The sequence below is a fragment of the Phacochoerus africanus genome, chromosome 1 (genome assembly GCF_016906955.1).
Source record: "Phacochoerus africanus isolate WHEZ1 chromosome 1, ROS_Pafr_v1, whole genome shotgun sequence".
NCBI classification, from domain to species: domain Eukaryota; kingdom Metazoa; phylum Chordata; class Mammalia; order Artiodactyla; family Suidae; genus Phacochoerus; species Phacochoerus africanus.
Genome location: NC_062544.1, coordinates 284,852,831 through 284,871,757, shown reverse-complemented (window position 1 = coordinate 284,871,757; position 18,927 = coordinate 284,852,831). Strand labels below are relative to the sequence as shown.

Below are 18,927 nucleotides of genomic sequence, written 5' to 3'. Positions count from 1 at the left end.
GATCTGTGATTTCAGTGCCACCTTCTCTTCCTTGGGGCGTCCCGTGTGACCTCTGTGCAGTTCTAGCGTGTTCTCTGTGTGCCAGTCTTCAAAGAGAACTGCCGCTTGATAAGAAATACGTCAAAATGCCGTGTCCCCAGTTGTGGTATATTTAACACTAAGTAACAGTGAGGCCCCTGTCACATTTCAAGATCTGTATTTTATAACTGGGAGCACTTTAATATCTGTAATTCGGTTAAATTACATCTCACACAACCTTTTACTCTTACTCCTTTGTCCTAATCCAGTTTATTTTATTTTTTTATTTTTATTTTTTTGTCTTTTTTTGCCATTTCTTGGGCTGCTCCCGCAGCATATGGAGGCTCCCAGGCTAGGGGTCGAATCGGAGCTGTAGCTGCCAGCCTACGCCGGGGCCACAGCAACGCGGGATCCGAGCCGCGACTGCGACCTACACCCCTGCTCACAGCAACAACACTGGATCCTTAACCCACTGAGCGAGGCCAGGGATCGAACCTGCAACCTCACGGTTCCTAGTCGGATTCGTTAACCACTGTGCCATGACGGGAACTCCCTCATCCAGTTTAGATTAGAAACCTGGCTGGTGATGGAGTTCCCACTGTGGCTCAATGGGTTAAGAACCTGACTTCATTCCTGTGAGGATGTGGGTTCAATCCCTTGCCCCGCTCAGTGGGTTAGGGATCCGGTGTTGCCGCAAGCTATAGCTTAGGTCGCAGATGTGGCTCGGATCTGGTGTTGCTGGGGCTGGGGCGGAGGCTGGCAGCTGCAACTCCAATTCAACCCCTAGCCTGGGAACTTCCACGTGCCTCGGGTGTGGCCCTCAAAAGAAACACACACACACACACACACACACACACGGCTGATGGAGGACTTTTCCCTGAGACCTCAAGGTTGCTGGATACAAAGTTGGTTATCACACAGTGTGTGGTATCACTGGATTCGATCGTACGTTTTTGTCTTCCAAGCTCTAAAGTTTTCCTCTCAACCCGAACGTCATACAGAGAATATCATGATGCAGCTGTAGCGTGGGAACTATGACTGCTCACAACAAAGCCATTATTTTAAATGAGATTTTCTGTCTCTTTTTAGGAATAGCTTTTTCTCTAGCCAAGGAATCGCCGATGACAGCGGGGCCACGAGCTTTATGAAGCTGAACAAAAGTGCCAACAGCGTGGATCTCTATAAAAAGCTGTACCACAGGTTCTTAATTGGGGGACTTCTTTTCTTTTCTTTTCGGCCACGGGGCATGCAAACTCGCACCAGGGATCGAACCCACACCACTGCAGCAACCCCAGCCATACAGTGACAATGCTGGATCCTTAAGCCACTGCACCACCAGGGAACTCCTCATTTGGGGAGTTCTTTTTTCCTTTTCAGAAGTTTTATGCTGAGAATGGGTAGGAATCCGTGTCCAGGGTTTGTCCTCTCTGCTGCAGTTGTGGGTTTGGCTGAGTTTCTCACAGGGAGTGGATTGGACCCAAGTGGGACTTGTTGCTCTGAGCAGCTCTGGGGTCATTCTTGGGAAGTGGCTAAGGCGTATTGGCTGTTTAGATTGTGCCCTCTGCCCTCTGCCCTCCATGCTATTGGGTGACATCGAAAAATCAAGCTTCTTCTTTCCTGATTATCTTCCCTCTCCAGATATCAGCAATGAACTTTACTGAGTTGTTGAGGGGGTGTGTCTCGGAATCAAAAAATATGTCTCAGGGCCCCAAATGGAGTGACCTACCTATGCTGCTTTGCCCAGGACTCTGCGGGTTTCATGCTGGGAATCCTGCTTCCCAGGAGTCCCCTTAGCCCTAGGCAGCAGGGGCAGTTGGTCCCCCAGCCCCCTCAGCCCCCAGCCCTATGTCAGGATGCTGTGTTGGGGGAACCTGGAGCCTTGCCTGTACCTGGGGACAGCTTGTAGTGCTAGGCGTGTCATCACGTGTCTGATGGGTGGAAAGGGAGCCAGGCTGGCCCCATGGTTGATGGTCTATCTGGCTAGGAGTGTGGGGGAAAGGGCTGGGCTTAAGCCACTCATTTTATGTTGCCTTCATTTAAAATGTTTGCGGTCTTCCTGGCACCATGATTATCCTCCGAATGTTCTTTAATATAAAAGATACACAGCACCCTTTGTGTTTAAGGCTCCCTTGCTTCCAGGTGGCCAACCAGGCCGTCACCTCCCAGCAGGCCAGGTGCCAGGTGCTGCATCTGGGGGGACAGGTCATGCTCCCCGCCTTCCCTATGTGTGGGAGGCTGGAAGCAGGTTTGCATTCCTGGTGGCCCAGGCTGAGGTGTCGAGGGGCTGCCTAGTGCCCTGCCATCCCCAGGAACGTGCCAGGGTGAGCCCAGAAGGAAGGGTGTGCCCGGCCAGGTGCACCCATCAAAACAGGGGGTTGTGGTTTGCCCGCCCCAGAAGCTAAACACAGCTGTCTGGGCTCTTTGTAAATGCTGAGTGTCTCCTTGTCTCCCTGGGTTATATGGCATCAGGGCATGGGCTTGGGGGGAGGCTGCCACCCCTCAGAGCTGTGGGAACCCACACAAGGCACTGCAGGTTCAGAGGAAGGGAGAGAAGGTCCCCCTGTCTCAAGGCGTCCCCTATGTGTGCCAGGGGGTAGGAGTGCTTCTTTCCTCTTTGTTTTCAGAAGTTGCTCTTTGGGGAGTTCCCTTCATGGCTCATCAGTTAGTGAACCCAACTTGGATCCATGAGGATACGGGTTTGATCCCTGGCCTCGCTCAGTGGTTAAAGATCCAGTGTTGCCGTGAGCTGTCGTGTAGGTCGCAGACGCAGCTCAGATCCTCCGTTGCTGTGGCTGTGGTGTAGGCGGGTGGCTGTAGCTCTGATTCAACCCCTAGCTGGGAACCTCCATATGCCATGGGTATGGCCCTAAAAAGCAAGAAAAAAGAAAAAGAAAGAAAAGAAAAAGAGAAGAAGTTGCTCTTTGAGGGAGTTCCCGTTGTGACCACAGGTAACACACCCGACGAGTATCCATGAAGACGCTTGTTCGATTCCTGGCATCCCTGGCCTCAATCAGTGGGTTAAGGATCCGGCGTTGCCATGAGCTGTGGTGTGGGTCACAGACAAGGCCAGATCTGGAGTTGCTGTGGCTGTGATACAGACTAGCAGCTGCAGCTCTCATTCGACCCCAATCCTGGGACCCTCCATATGCGACAGGAGCGGCCCTAATAAACAAACAAAAAAGTTGCTCTTTGATTACTGAGCCTCGGACTCCCGCGGGGTTTGTCAGTGGCGAGGGGCTCCCTCGTGCCTCCATGCTGGTGGCCACACAGCATCCATCCATGCAGACGAGAATGACCTTATCATCCTTAGACGCTGCCTCATGGAAACGTGTCTTCTCTTGGCATCTGGCGCCCCTCAACCAGAGGCTACCAGGATCCCTTGTCCTGGAACCATGGCCGTCGCCATGGGACGGCGTCAGAAGGGACTTATTACAGGACTTGTGGGCTTCTTGTTGCATCACCTTGGGGAAGGTTCCAGGAATCAGGGCTTTGCCCTAGATTGGACCCATCTGGAAGCAAGGATGATTCTGTAGTTGGCACGTTGATTTTTGTTTGTTTTTTAGAAGGTGGGTCACTTGAAGCCAGGCTATATACAGCTGGGATTGGCAAAGAACTGTGTCAGCCAGCAGAGGGGGCTGTTGGGCACTGCGTGGTTTGGACCAGGTCCGCCGTCTATGTTCAGAGGGGCTGGCACTGTGAGCTTGCCTGTGTCCTGCTTCATCACGTAGCCGTGATGTTGATGCTCCGCGAGCTGTTTCTGTTGGACAGAACACACAGCCAGCCAGCCGCAAGCATCTGGGTGTCAGGGCTGCTTCTCTTCTCAGCATATTAGGGGAAAATTCGCTCTGCAACAGAATGCATTGGTTATTTCTCTTTCATCTGTAACCTGGAATGTCTACCTCCCCAAAGACTCACTTCTCTTCTGCTCCCAGGCAGATGAATAATTGTATAGTTGCTTGTGCAATATATGTAGAGCAGTGATGGGAAGCAAGCAGTTTACAGATATCTTACTTACAAAATTAAAGGGTGATTTTAAATTCCAGGAAAAAACATCAGAGCCAACCTTCACAATCGCTCTGGTACTATTCTTAGCCCATTCTGCAGATGGGGAGTTTGAGGCACAGAGAGGTGAAGTAGCTTGCCTAAGGTCACACCGCTTGATTTGAACCCTGCACTTTGACTAAGAGTGTCTGCTCTTTACTGCTGTCCCCCACGTATATAGATTTACTTTCCTTTTATTTTTCTTTCTTTCTTTATTGCTTTTTTAAGGGCCACACCCATGGCATATAGAGGTTCCCAGGCTAGGGGTCTAATCGGAGCTACAGCTGCCAGCCACAGCCACAGCCACAGCCACGCCAGATCCAAGCCGAGTCTACATCCTACACCACAGCTCACGGCAACACTGGATCCTTAACCCACTGAGCCAGGCCAAGGATGGTACCCACACCCTCATGGAGATCATGTCAGGTTCTTAATCTGCTGAGCCACCCCGGAACTCCCAACTGCAGACCGTCTGTGTCTGGGGAGGCAGGGAGTGAGACCAGAAAATATGCATTCCCAGGTATCTTTGAGGATCCAGCACCTCATTTATTGTAGTGACTAGAATTTCTCCTCTTCTCCCGTAGTGACGTCTGTGCTTCGAAGACGGTGGTTTCTTTACGCTGTATAGGTAAGTGACTCTTGGTTTTCCTTCTAAGTAGGAAACATGGGGTATTTATAGGAACACATCCCTGTCTGTCTCTGGGGGCCATGGAGAGAGAAGGAGGGGTACAGGTGGGCCCGTGCCCAGCGCTCTGCCCAAGTGGCTCCTTTGCTGAGCTCTGATGCACTCGAGACGCCTTTAGCCCAGGTTCTAGAAGCAGCTGTCCCACGAGGATGGGCAAGCTCAGGAAACTGACGGAGCTGCTCCGTGGCACCCGAGGTGGAGCCGGAGGCCCGTGGGGGTCTCCATGCCTGTGTTTGGATGACTTGGAGTTTTTGAATCTTGTATCAGTATGGAGGACACTGGGAGCCTTTCTCTGGGACAGCCCCGTCCTGCTCCCGAACAGATCTAGGGCCTGAAGTTCGGCTTTTCAGTTCGAATGCGTGAAGGTAGCAGGCAACCCACGTAGACTCATGCCCAGTGGTCCCAACGGTAACTTCCTATCCAGGCTGGTTCAGGCTTCCTTGGGTACCAAGAAGGCATGGTGCCCACCCCGCCTCCTGCCCACGCCATCCGCCTCCTGCTAGCCTGAGAGCAGCATAGACAAGGAAAGTGTCCCTGGCTTTGTTCAGGAATCCTGGGGCCTCTGAGCGTTCAAGGAGAACCCGGGCCTTTGCCATCCAGCCCCCACGCCCCCCGCCCCTGGGAAGTCAGGAGATGCTGATGGAATCACACAAGTGCCAAGTAGCAGGTGGCATTCAATGCCCGCAGAAGTGGTGCTTGGAGGGGAGGAGAGGGTGGTACTGGAGGAGTGTCCTCCCCCTGTCCCCAACCCAAAGAGACCAGGACACATTTCCTCAAAGTCAGACCTGAAACAAACAGGAACAAGAGGTGGCAGTAGTCACCCTCTGGCCAGGCAGGACTCTGGGGGATGGGAGCCATCTGTGTTTGGTGGCACCACGGTGGCCGGGCAGCCCTGCTTCTGCTCACTGGCTGCGCTGGGCTTGTCGCCTTTAGAGTGCGGAGTCTCCGGGAAGACGAGCAACCAACAGAGCCGGATCGTGGGCGGGTCCAGCGCAGCGCTGGGCGACTGGCCCTGGCAGGTCAGCCTGCACGTCCAGGGCATCCACATCTGCGGAGGCTCCATCATCACCCCCGAGTGGATTGTGACGGCCGCCCACTGCTTGGAGGAGTAAGTCCCGAGGGGCGGGGCCCGCGGGCAGGGGGCGGGGCCCGCGGGGGGCGGGGGTGGGGCCTGGGCTCATGGTGGCTCTCTGCCAAGTGGCCTTGAGCGAAGCCTTTGCGTTGTTCACGCTCCAACTTCCTTGTGGACAAGTGGGGACTCTAAGGCGTCTGCGTCGTGGCGTTGCTGGGAGGGTCAGTTGACTTATGAAGCGAGTGGCCAAGCCCGTCCCTTCAGCACAGGGATGCGGGGTTGGGCTGCGTGATCCTGCGATCAGAACTCCTTCTGGCCCGAGGCTTACTCAGCTCCATCCTATCCTTCCTGGCCCCTGCCCTCTCCGGAGGCCTGGTCTCCCCTGGGTGCACTCAGAGACACTCAAACCTGATGCTGCCCTGCTGGAAGGTTCTCTGTGCTCCCTGAAACAGCCTGGGCCACAGGGTTGTCTGTACAGATGGCGGGGGAGACGCAAGGGGAGCCATCATTTACAGCGTTAGCGTTTGTAAAAAATACTGCCCCCCTCTCCTTTTTTCTTAAACATGGAGTTTTTGGGTCCCATTCTTATTTTGCAGAAAACCTCCCTCATCAAAGCTATTTTTCTTGTTTAGAGTAGGGTGGGCCTGGTGTGGCTCCTGGCCCAGCTGTTCTCGGGCTGAGTGGCCTCGGACAGTTCACTCTAGGGGGCTGATGTTAGCACCTGCACCTGGAGGACAGGTGTGCCACTCCTCCCAAGGCTGCTGTGAAGGATGAGGAAGAGGTGTTTATTAGCCAAGAGTGTTCCCTGCCTTCCAGCCACTAGATTCCAAGGGCTCTGGGACTTGGGATTCTCTTAGACAGGAAACATCTAGATAAAGGTTATGCCTGGGTGGCTATTAGACTCAGAGTCTGTTCATCAATATGCATTTATTAAGCACCTACTGTGTGCCAGGAACCGCTCCAGCATATAAAGCTAAGTAAGATTCAGGCCTGCCAGAAATGGGGTTTCAAACCTCAGGGAGGCCTTTAGGCTCAAGAGTAAGTGTTCTAGGAATTGCGAGGGTTTGTGGGCTGGGGCCAACGCACAGGGGGAACAGGATCCATTGATGAGGTACGGGTGGGGGGTGGGCCGAGGAAGCTGCGAGAGGTCGGGGGAGAGAAGACTCCAAGGCCACCTGGCTGGGGGCTTTTTGCAAGTCGTGTCACCTCAGGGACCCGTGGCTCTGGCTGATGACTTTCAAAGACCCACGACGGAGGGCTTCCGGTCTGTGGTTCCGAGATGCTGAGTGGTGCTGGTCTCTGTCTTCCAGACCTCTTAACAATCCCAAGATCTGGACGGCCTTTGCAGGAATTTTGAGACAATCGTTCATGTTTTACGGCAGTGGATACCGAGTGGCCAAAGTGATTTCCCACCCGAACTATGACCCCAAGACCAAAAACAACGACATTGCTCTGATGAAGCTGCAGACGCCGATGACCTTCAACGGTATGTACCCGTGTCCCCGAGGCCCAGGGTGTGCGAGCCGCTTGGACCACATCTTAAGGAGAGGTTGATGGGAACGAAAACGTGCTGGAACGCCCGGAAAGAGGGAACATGCACTGAGTTACAGCGTGACGAGCTGGGGGAGGGGGTGGCTGATCAAAGAGGACTCAGCAGAGGCTGAGTCACTCCCGAAACACGCCTGGGGCCACTGAGGGACACGGTCACCACCGTGGTTTTCCTTCGCCCCCCAGAGTGACAACTTAGCACACATAACCTGCTAGAAAAGTCATTGCAGAATCAGCGTCTGGTCGGAGAAGCCTGACTGGGGGCTGGCTGCACCTTTTGCGAGTTCAATTCTAATATGCTGCTCATTTACCTTCATGCTTACCAACTGATTCTGCTGCTGATGCTGCCCTGCCATGTCAACTATTCGCATCTCTGGACCTTTGGCCTTTAAGCCTCCAAACCCCAAACTTCCAGAGGGGGGCATCTTGCCTGCTAGAAGGAGGGGCCTGGCAGGTTTCAGGAAGAGGGGTGCATGGATAGGTTGGAATCTGGACGCCCCCTGGGGCAGGAGGATGGTGGTCCCAGGCCCAGCGCTTGCCCAGGGGAAGGGCCCGAGGGAGACGGCCCCTGCGGCCTCGGGTGGACCAGACCCGCTCACCATGCTTTCCCTTCTTGAAACAGACAAAGTGAAGCCGGTGTGTCTGCCCAACCCAGGCATGATGCTGGAGCCAACACAGTCCTGCTGGATTTCCGGGTGGGGGGCCACCTACGAGAAAGGTGAGGCTCCCGGCACCCAGATGTGCAGGTCCCACGAGGCAGAGCACGGGCTTCGGAGTGGGAGGTCTAGGTTGTAATCCTAGTTCTACCGCTAAATGGTCGGATACCTTTGGGCAATTCGCCTAATCTGTTTGCCTCAGTTTCTCCATGTGCTAGATGGGAAAATCCCACCTGCCCTACCTAACCCGGCGCTCTTACTAAGATCAAATGGAACAATGTGTGACACTGCTTCTTTTTTTGGGAGGGCCACTTTTTTTGGGGGGCTGCACCGCAGCATATGGAGGTTCCCAGGCTAGGGGTTGAATCGGAACTGTAGCCACCGGCCTACGCCAGAGCCACAGCAACGCGGGATCCGAGCCGCGTCTGCAACCTACCGGATCTTTAACCCACTGAGCAAGGGCAGGGACCGAACCCGCAACCTCATGGTTCCTAGTCGGATTTGTTAACCACTGCGCCACGACGGGAACTCCCAGCAGTACATTTTATATATTTGTTACATCCTTCCAAAAGGGCCTGGGGCACGTATACAAAGAATCCTTTAAAGCAAGGAGAATGGCACAGGGGTGGGCTGACTTGGAGGGAATGGCGGTGGTGCTGGGTATCCTGGCATGGGCTCCTGAGGTTGAGTCTTTCAGTTCTCAGCAAGGTTTCCCTGTTGCCGAGATGAAGAGGAAAATCAGCCCCAATTTGAGCATCCACTTCAGGCTGGGAATGCAGCAGTGGACAACAGAGGACAAAAATCTGCCCGCAGGATGTCTGGGGGCAGGGGTGTGTTCAGACAGGAAACAGAACACTGAACCAGGTGCTTTCAAACAGTGGAGGGGTGGTCAGGGAAGGCTCCTCGGAAGAGGTGACACTTGAGCTGAGACTGCATGAAAGAGGGTCTTAGGAACAGGGTCTTAGGAACTTAGGCCCAGGGCAGCTGGGGCATGATGAGCTGGGGCAAGGGGGCAGGCTGGGACCAGGTTGTGTAGGATCTCGTACAGAGTCTATGATGAGGACACTGGCTTCTAATCCGAGTGAGACAGGAGCCATCAGGAAGTTTTAAGCAGGGCAGTGACAAGATCTCATGGCTGGGTAGGGACTCAGGAAAAGGGTGGGGGCGAGGGCAGACAGTGTCTGCCTGTGCAGAGGGGCCTGTGCCGTGTCCTCCGAGGCCAGAAGGTGGCTCAGACCAGAGAAGTGGGTGCAGAGGCCCATTTGGGACAGAGCCACCTGATCTGCTGATGGGTGGAGTGTCCCCAGGGAGAGGGTGAGGGGTCATGGGAGGAAGGCTTCTAGCTGATGATCTGAGCCCCACCTCCAGTGGTGATGCCCTTTCCTAAGTCCGGGGGCACTGGGTGGTGTGGCTTTGGGGAGGAGCGCGTTTCAGGAGAGGATCTGGTTTAGCATGTTAAGCCCACAGAGCCTAGAAGACACCCAAGTAGCAAGTGGAACCTGGGGTTAAGACAGCAAGTCCCAGCGAGTGTCTGGAAAGCTTCTATGGGCAGGGAGCCGAGGGTGTGGGGTCTAAGAAGGGCCGTTTGTAAGAGGTGATAACAGGGGGATGGGGGGGCGGGATCCGCGTGGTCCAGGGAAGAGGGAGTGATGAAGGAGGAAACTTAATCTTAGGGAACCAAGTGGCTGGGCGCCTAGAAAGAGGGCGATGCTAAGTCATAGATAGAAGTCTAACAGCCGGAGGCGGGCAGCCTTCGCCCCCAAGCACAGTCTACAGCAGCGCGCAAAACAGGCCCTGGCAGCTGGAAGACCTCTCGGTTACCCAGGAAACAGTTACCCAGGAAACGGTTACCCAGGAAACGGCGTGGGAGTGGGGGCAGGAGAGGGGCGGGGCCGACTGTGCACGTGGCCTGGAGGGGCGTGGCCGTCTTGCAAGGGTCCTGGAGCGGATCCAGGCTTGCTGTGAGAGCCGATGCCCTCCCTCCCTCTGCCGCAGGGAAAACCTCGGAGGTGCTGAACGCCGCTATGGTGCGTCTCATCGAGCCCTGGAGCTGCAACAGCAAGCAAGTGTACAACAACCTGATCACGCCCGCCATGATCTGCGCAGGGTACCTGCAGGGATCCGTCGACTCCTGCCAGGTAGCGGCCAGCTTGTGTTCGGCCTTGGGGCCTTGGGAGCCCTGGAGGAGAGCCCCTCCCCCGCCTGGGACCCATGGGACGTGAGGGCCATCGGAGGGGCGGCAGCGCCTTGTACCTCCCACTCCGCCCACCGCTGCATCCCCCGAAAGGGTTTGTTTGGTCAAAGTGTCATTGTAGCAGAAATAAGTGTTTTGATTATTTTTAAAATGTAGACAATCATTTATTTGGTAACTTAGCTGATGCAGACCAGAACTCGTTGCCAGTAGAGTCTGTTGAGGGGATGATATTGTTGTCACCTTCTTGGAGATGAGAAGCAGGAAGACCCCCCCCCCCCCGCCCGCCCGCCCTGTCACCCCCGCTGAGCGCCCACGCCCCCACCTCCCTGCTCTTGGAGGGCACATGGCTTGGGGTTTGATTTCTGCTCTCTAACTTCTTTGTCCCCCAGGGTGACAGCGGAGGTCCTCTGGTCACTCTGAAGAGCAGCATCTGGTGGCTGATTGGGGACACCAGCTGGGGGTCCGGCTGTGCCAAGGCTTACCGACCGGGAGTGTACGCTAACGTGACATTATTTACCGACTGGATTTATCGACAAATGAGGGTAACTCTCCCGTCCTCTTGATGGGGGTCTCTGATTCTCTGTGTCAAAGCCCAGACACCTGGAGGTATGGTCCCATGGCATGTGGCGTCCCCTCCCCCACCGCTGGTATTTGGATGAAAACATCTGGGGCTCAGCTCTGCAGGGTCCCGAACTAACGGTAATGGGCTTCCTTGTGCGCTGCGGACCAGGCTTAGTTCTGGCTCAGCTGGCTGTGATCACCCACCCACACGTCAACGAACCAAACTTCTGATGATGGTCAAGGAGCAGAGGGAGGCAGGTCAGCCAGCGGTGACTCTGCCCTGTCCTGTTCTGGGCAATCGGATGCCCCTTGGGTGGGGGAGCAGCTGAGGTTCTCAGGTACAAGGAGAGGTGGTGACGAGGGGAGAGGTCCCCGGAGTTCCCGCTATCCTGCCATCCCCCCGACTCTTGCCCTGGTCCAAGATGCTCAGATGCCCTGTCCTTGGGCTCTGCTTGAATCCTGGGTGAAGATCAGAGGTCTGTCCATCACAGGGGCCTTGGAACTGGCAGCACCCACAGATTTCGGCTCCTTCTAGGGCTAGGTTCGCGGTGGAAGAAAAAGTTCTATTTTGTTCCTTCCCAAGTCACCAAAGGTGCCCAGATGCCAGGAGATGGGGCCAAACCAGAGGGCATTGCCCAATAAGGCCAGGCCTGCACCTTCCCTGAGTGAAATCGTAGGACCTGCCATCTTCAAGTGACCCTGGGGCCTGGCCAGTCCCCACCCCACAAAGGGCCCAGTGCTGGAAATAAACAACCCCACTGTCTCAAGGGGGTTGAGTGGTGGAAGGAATCTGGGAGGGGGCAGGCAGGGCTGGGGGGTGCAGGCAGCCGGGAACCTAGAGGGATATTAGCCAGGCCGTGGGGTGACCATCCCTCCAGGATGAGAGCGCAAACCACACAGTGTGTTCAGGTGCTTCTGGTGGCTCAGCACGGCCAGGCTGGGTGGCGGCAGAGAAATCGGGGTAGAAAGTGGGATCATTAAACACTGATGTCCTGGAGTTCCCGTCGTGGCTCAGTGGTTAACGAATCCGACTAGGAACCATGAGGTTGTGGGTTCGATCCCTGGCCTTGCTCAGTGGGTTAAGGATCCGGCGTGGCCGTGAGCTGTGGGGTAGGCCGCAGATGCGGCTCGGATCCCATGTTGCTGTGGCTGTGGCGTAGGCCGCCGGCTACAGCTCTGATTTGACCCTTAGCCCCTAGCCTGGGAACCTCCATATGCCATGGGAACGGCCCTAAAAAAAAAAGGAAAAAAAAAAACAGCAAAAAACAAAAACGAGTGATGTCCTGCAGTGGCTGAGGTCACGCGTGGTTGCCCAGAGAGGCCTGTGTCCAGCTGTGCTGCATGGTTGCATCTCCCTCGGGGCCTTTGCATGTGCTGTTCTCCCCCCACTGCCAGCCTCACCCCTTGACTTTTGTGCCGCAGAAACAAATACCCCTCTGTCTTATGACGCTTGCTCGTTGGGTGTACAGGGGCCTCATGTCAATCTAGAGGCAAATACCTTTTCCCCTTTGCTGGTTTTAAGAAAGTAACATCGTCTCTCTCTCTCTCTTTTGAACAGGCAAACAGCTAATCCCTCGAGCCTTGGCCCTTAACACCACTCCACGAGGAAAAAAAAGGCACATTTTGTCATCCCCGTGCGTAACCTATTTTCAGGAATGATCCCCAGGTCCTCTGGTGTTTATGAAACAGTGAACCCGTCTGATTTGGCGCTCTCCAGGGTTCTGTGCTGGCTGCGCGTTCCTTCCCGGCCCCTCATCTGAATAGTGAGGCTGGCCGGCGGTGGGCACCCAAGGCCGGTGCAGAGCAGGGGGTGGGGTCTGGCCCACTGGGGTCGCCCTTTGGAACCCCTTCCCGGGGGGCCACTCTTGCCCGCCCTGGAGGCTGGTGACTTCTCAGCTGCTGGACGGCTGGAGATGGAAGAGAGAAAGCCAGGCAGACACTGCGCGCCCCCCGGGACCTCTCTTCCCCCGAGAGAGTTTAATCATTCTTTTTAAGTGCCTTCTTCGCAGCCCCGGCTGGTGCCTGGATATAAAGGGACCAGCCCTTGCCAGCTGATGACTCCATAGCCACTTGCAGGGGGCGCGGAAACCTGGTGAGGGTGAAGACAGAGCCCTCAGAGCAGGTGCCCCCCCCACCCCCATCCTGAGCACTGCTGGGACTGGGGGCCCTGTGTGTTGGGTGGGGCTCCACCCCAGGAGACCAGCCTTACACTCGGCCACCTCCCAGTCCCTCTCCCCAGCCTCCCGGGAGACTGTGGGACCCCCCCCCAACACTGTGGTCCTGGGGGGCTGGTGCTGCTGACCCTTTTAAGGCCTGTTAATCAAGTGGAAATTGAGGTCCCCCAGGGAAATCAGGGATGCTGATTAAACAACACTGTTTCCTACTGTAAAATTTCTACACGTTGCTACCTCAGTGCTCACGGAATCTGGGCCGTGCCCCCTAAGGCGTTCCTCCCCTTGGTTCTTTGAAACCACTGTGGTCCTTTGCCACGTGTGAGCAGTGGCCGGCGTGAGCTGCTTTGACAAAGCAACTGGCTCCTCGTTCAATGTTCTCTACGGGACGCACTGAAGCACGGCACTGTGACAAAGAAGATGGGGGCCTCGGGGCTCCCCTGTGGCCCCTTCTGGCCCCTGAGGTTCCCCAGAGGGAAGGTTAGGCCTGAATTGCGGAGTGTGACGTGTCAACACAGGTGCCGCGGGATCCTCGCAGACACACTGAGAACGAAGCAAGCAGTTCTGCGCTGGGACCTAAGCTTGGATGGAGGCCGTACGATCCCCTGGCAGGATGCATCTGTGCCACGCACGTCTTGGGCCACAGCATCCCCAGGAGGGGCCGTGCAGACAGATGTGTCTGCTCCCAGAGCCAGATTTTAAAAAAAGCGTTGTCACGGGGTGAAGGCATTCCTTCTTTAGGGCTTCTTTTAATTTATGTGACGCCTGTTATGGTCTCTGTTTTGTATCTTTTTTTAACTGTAAAATTCAGTTGTGAAAAATTGTGCAAATAAATTATACTTTTTTTTTTTTTTTCCAAACGTGCACTGAGTCTTTGGTGGTCGCAGACCCAGTCTGCATTTTCTTGCTGGACCGTGACGTTGGGGCCACTGCAGCATGGGGGCGGGGCGGGGTGGCGGGGGGTGCAGCGGTCCGCTCCCGCAGCCTGTCCTGTTGGAGGTGACCTGAGGAGAGCTTCTGAAGGGGCAAGGCCTCTGCCTCCCACGTCTCCAGATTCAGACCCTGAGACCGGCTCTATTCTAGAACTCTGTCCGGCGTTCCACAGGCCCCCAGAGCCAGCCCCCGCAGAGCCAGCCTCCCCAGCGCCAGCACCCCAGCTTGGTCTAGCATCTCATCCTCTTAACAGTCCTCCTTGTGTCCCTGTGAGCTCACAGTGGCAGAGCTGCTCTTCAACCAGCACATGTCCTGGCACCCTGGAGTGTGACCGCGGGTGGGAGGGAGACAGGGTGAGTGTCTTCCTGCCCCAACAAACATCCATGCTTGGTCTTCAAATTTCCCAAATTCAGGAGGTCCTATCACATAACAGGTGATTGTCTTCATTAGGTCAGGCTGAGTTTAAATTGTGGGGATGGAGTTCCCATTGTGGCCCAGCGGAAACGAATCCGACTAGGAACCATGAGGTTGCGGGTTCGATCCCTGGCCTCGCTCAGTGGGTTAAGGATCCAGTGTTGTTGCTGTGAGCTGTGGTGTAGGTCACAGATGCGGCTTGGATCCCATGTTGCTGAGGCTGTGATGTAGGCTTGCCGTTACAGCTCCGATTAGACCCCTAGCCTGGGAACCTCCATATGCCATGGGTGCCGCCCTAAAAAGACATATATAAATAAATAAATAAATTATGGGGAAGGTGGCTATCAAGTAAAGAGAAGTTCCTGCTCTGGCACAGTGGGTTAAAAAATAATAATAAAGCACACATTTTGTTAGACAATATTCCTTTTTTCCCCCCATTTTTTTACATTTACATGCTTAAAAAAAAAAAAACTGAATGTAGCAGTTCACGCTGGGGCACAGTGGATTAAGAATCTGATTGCAGGGACTCTGCTGCTGCGGAGGCACAGGTTCCATCCCCAGCCAAGCACAGCGGGTTTAAGATCTGGTGCATGTCACAACTTCGGCATGGGTTTGACCCCTGGTCTGGGAACTTCTTGCCTCAGGCGTTGCCATAAGAAAAAATTGAGTATAGTTAATTGACAATGTTAGTTTCAAGTCTAAAGCAAAGTGATTCAGTTATCCATATGTACATTCTTTCCAGATTATTTTCCATTACAGTTTATTACAAGGTATTGAGTATAGTTCCCTGTGCTATAGAGTAGGTCCTTGTTCTTTCTCTATTTTATATGTAGTAATAGATATATATTAATCCCAGGCTCCTAATTGATTCCTCTCCCTTCCCCATTGGTAACCATAAATTTGTTTTCTATAGCTGTGAGTCTATTTCTGTTGTGTAAATAAGTTCATTTGTATCATTTTTTTAGATTCCACAAATAAGTGACATCATAGATATTTGTCTTTCTCTGTCTGACTTATTTCACTTAGTATGATCATCTCCAGTTCCATCCATGTTGCGGCAAATGGCATTATTTTATTTTTTATGGCTGCGTAGTATTCCATGTGTGTATGTACCACATCTTTATCCATTCCTCTGTCAATGGACACTTGGGTTGCTTCCCTGTCTAGGCTATTATAAACAGTATTGCTATAAACATTGGGGCACATGTACCTTTTCAGATCAGAATTTTCTCCAGATAAATGCCCAGGAGTGGCGTTGCTGTTGATAGTTCTATATGGTTCTATATGTGCTGTTGATCATTCTATACGGAGTTCGTTTAAGGGCCCTCCATACTGTTCTCCATTGTGCTTGTACCAATTTACATTCCCACCAAAGGTGTAGGTGGGTGTCTTTGACAACACTCTTTAATATTCTTAAATACAGTTGATGTTTGTTTTTTGTAGTAATTACGTGGTATAAAGTCATCATGAACACTGAATTAGTGACTACAGAATCATTGCTCCTAGGGGACAAACAGGGTCAGGTGCCTGCTAGCCTTCGGTCTTTGTCAACTGATCCGCCTTGTTCGGTGTGTTTGTTTAAAGACACCTGATTGGGCTGCATTGCTGATTCACTAACACTGAACTCACGGCCAGCAGCCCCATCCTCACTCCTGAAGGACCCTCATCCAGCGCACGTGTTTTTCCTTAGAGCACGTCCCCGCCTTCCCGCATGTAGGATTCCAGACAGCTCTTTCTCACTGTGCTTGGGGCCAATTCTGCAGCAGAATCCCCAGCCAAAAGCACAAAAATGCGAAATCATGGCACTAAATAGACCGAAAACGACACTTGTTTATAGGCTGAGCTGAAACAAGGAGGCAGAGTCATTCTGTTCAACACCAGCTAGCAACTCACATTTTTTGCCTCTCTTGCTCTGGTCCCCAAAGCGCTGCTCGTGTTGACTTGGGGGTGACAAGTACATTTCGGTGAGTAAATGAGTCCACTGGTGAGGGACCTTCGCATAAGGAAGATGGACTGTACACCTGACACTGTCCACGTGGGCCAGGCAGCTGACATTGTTTTCAGTTATATTTTTCATTTTGTTATTTGTTTGTTTGTTTTGCGTTTTAGGGCTGCACCTGCGGCATATGGAGGTTCCCAGACCAGGGGTGGATTCGGAACTGCAGCTGCCGTCCTATCCCACAGCCACAGCAATGCCAGATCCGAGCCACGTCTGTGACCTACACCACAGTTCACAGCAATAGCGGGTCCTTAACCCACTGAGCGAGGCCAGGGGTCAAACCTGCCTCTTCATGGATACTAGTTGGATTTGTTTCTGCGGAGCCACGACGGGAACTCCCTATTTTCCATTTTGGAATCCCCTCGTGAATGGTTGTACTTTTGGATGAGGCTGGTTTCACTGAAAAGGTCCAGCCAGAATGCTGAGACTAGGGAAATATTGATATTTTTGTATTTAATCTTTATAAAAGACCTAAGTTGCTTGATATAAATTCACCCAAAATACGAATTCGAGTATTACTAAAAGTATGAACTCTGTAGATCATTTTGCTGCTTCTTGCAGTTTCCAAAGTAGAAACTAAATTAACTTTGATTCGCTTCTTACTGAACTGTTGTGGTGGGGCATCCCTGCTTTCAACTCAGGTCCTTGGTCGCTTCCTAGCTCTTTCTTCTGCCTCTCCTGTGGTTTCTCTGACCTGGCTCTGATTTCAGAGCCCCTTTCCCTTCTGACCAAAGCTTCACCCCAGAACCTGGCTTTGTAAAGAGCTGCACACACCCCCAATTAGTGTCAAACCCACGGCCAGAGCACAGAGAGGGAGATGGGTGATGTGGCCTAGGCCAGTGTTCTTCTCCCAGTGTGCCTGGTGTTTTAAGCAAAGGGCTGCAGAGTTCCCGTCATGGCTCAGTGGTTAGCGAATCTGACTAGGAACCATGAGGTTGCGGGTTCGATCCCTGGCCTTGCTCAGTGGTTAAAAGATCCGGCATTGCCGTGAGCTGTGGTGTAGGTCGCAGATGCGGCTCGGATCCTGCATTGCTGTGGCTCTGGCGTAGGCCGGCGGCTACAGCTCCGATTGGATCCCTAGCCTGGGAACCTCCATATGCCGAGGGAGCAGCCCAAGAAATGGCAAAAAAAAAAAGAAAGAAAGAAAAAAAAAAGAAAGAAAGAAAAGAAAAGGGCTGCAATCTATGCTCCTTCCCAGGTAACAGTAAAAATTCACCACTGTACCAGCTACCTCATTGTAAATGAACTAACTCCATAAATACTGGTGTTTGAGCCATCGCTTAGCTGTGATAAAAGAACCTGGCCTCATCACCCCCTGAAAATCCACGGATCCATGTGGATCCACCAAACCATGAAAGCCAAGGTCGGTGCCCCTTTTAATTGCTTTCCTGGTTGCCTGGTGGATACTTTGCCTCTCGGTCTGGATCCCTTTCCTCCCAAACCACAACTGATCGTAGGGAATTTTCTGGGTTGGCTGGATGCTTTTGTCTTTGCTTTTTGCTCAAGAAGGAGAGTCATAAAGGTAGGTTCTCCAAAGCATCTTAGAAGACAGTCATACATCCACAAAGTCATGCGGACAAACCCTCGGCATCTCCCAAGCCCTCCTTCTCCCACAGCATTTATTGGGCACCTGCAGATGCCAGACTCGGCGTTTCAGAAAACCAAGGCTTTCAACTTTGGTCAATTTAATGCCCTCCGGCCCCTCTCCTTGCTCTGTTCTAAACCCAGCCCCATCCTATGGGGTCAACTGAACCCCAGGCTTGCCTGGAGTGAGAATCCACGAGCGGGCATCATTGCTATTCTAGTCTATTCTGCACCGGCTGATGGAGTGTCAAGCCACTGCTGTGTGCAGGCAGCAGAATCTGGAGATGCGGGTTCTGACCCTGGTGCTGCCCCCTCATGGGTGGGGTTGGAGGATGGGGACCGGGATAGTTCAACCACTTACCTGAGCCCTGCTGCCTTCTGAGTGGAGGACTCACACAGAGCCGGCTCCAGGGCTGCCTCTCCCTGAGTCCTGGACAGGTGGGAGGAAGGACAGGGTACTTCTCCCCTGTCGATTCTGGTCGGGACAGGCCTGGGGGAAGCCCAGACACCTGCCCTTTCTGGACAAAGGGACAGTGATCATGAGTGCCTACGTCAGTCCCCAGCAGGCTTGCTCCCTGGGGAAATTCCTATTCTCTGGAGCACATAGTACCAGCTTTCCTCCTCCATCCTCTCTAGGAATCTCCAGGAAACTGTAACAACAGCAAAGAAGAACCTCAGCAACATTGACACCCGTTTCTGGTCTCAGTAGGTTCTACTGTTGGCAGCAGGGACACCGGGTACCGGAGCAGTTACTCAGATCAGCTGCGAGGGGGCACTAGCTCCAGTGTCCGCAGCATCCCCTCTGGTACAATCCCCAAGACACCGAGGATCATGCAGTTCTGAATGTCAGAAGGGACCTGGGATCGGGAGTGGGGAGGGGGCTGGCTGGGAGGGGACAGTGTGGTTAGCACACCTTCCCTGAGACGCAGTTGTCCAGCTTGGCCTGGGAGTGGACAGCTCTTGAGGCAGCCTCTTCCTTTCTGGCTGGGGGTCTGTGTGTTCGGAGCCCTGCCTAGACCAAGGAGGACAGTCAGGACCGGGCTGTGCTCCT

General features: G+C 53.6%; 1 protein-coding gene across 6 annotated transcripts in view; it reads left to right on the top strand.

The window, feature by feature from the left end:
• Window positions 1-12,381, top strand: part of TMPRSS2 (transmembrane serine protease 2) — a 37,947-nt gene extending 25,566 nt beyond the window's left edge. For 4 of the 6 annotated variants that reach the window (XM_047797020.1, XM_047796996.1, XM_047797013.1 and 1 more), the window contains 7 exons: window positions 1,108-1,218; window positions 4,644-4,687; window positions 5,678-5,852; window positions 7,127-7,302; window positions 7,987-8,082; window positions 10,016-10,158; window positions 10,604-12,013. In XM_047797020.1, coding sequence (XP_047652976.1) covers window positions 1,108-1,218; window positions 4,644-4,687; window positions 5,678-5,852; window positions 7,127-7,302; window positions 7,987-8,082; window positions 10,016-10,158; window positions 10,604-10,777 — 919 coding nt within the window. In that variant the 3' untranslated portion in view covers window positions 10,778-12,013. Of the gene's footprint in view, window positions 1-1,107; window positions 1,219-4,643; window positions 4,688-5,677; window positions 5,853-7,126; window positions 7,303-7,986; window positions 8,083-10,015; window positions 10,159-10,603; window positions 12,014-12,333 lie in introns of those variants that run through there. The other 2 variants (XM_047797006.1, XM_047796987.1) reach the window with 1 other exon arrangement.
• Window positions 12,382-18,927: the final 6,546 nt, after the last annotated feature.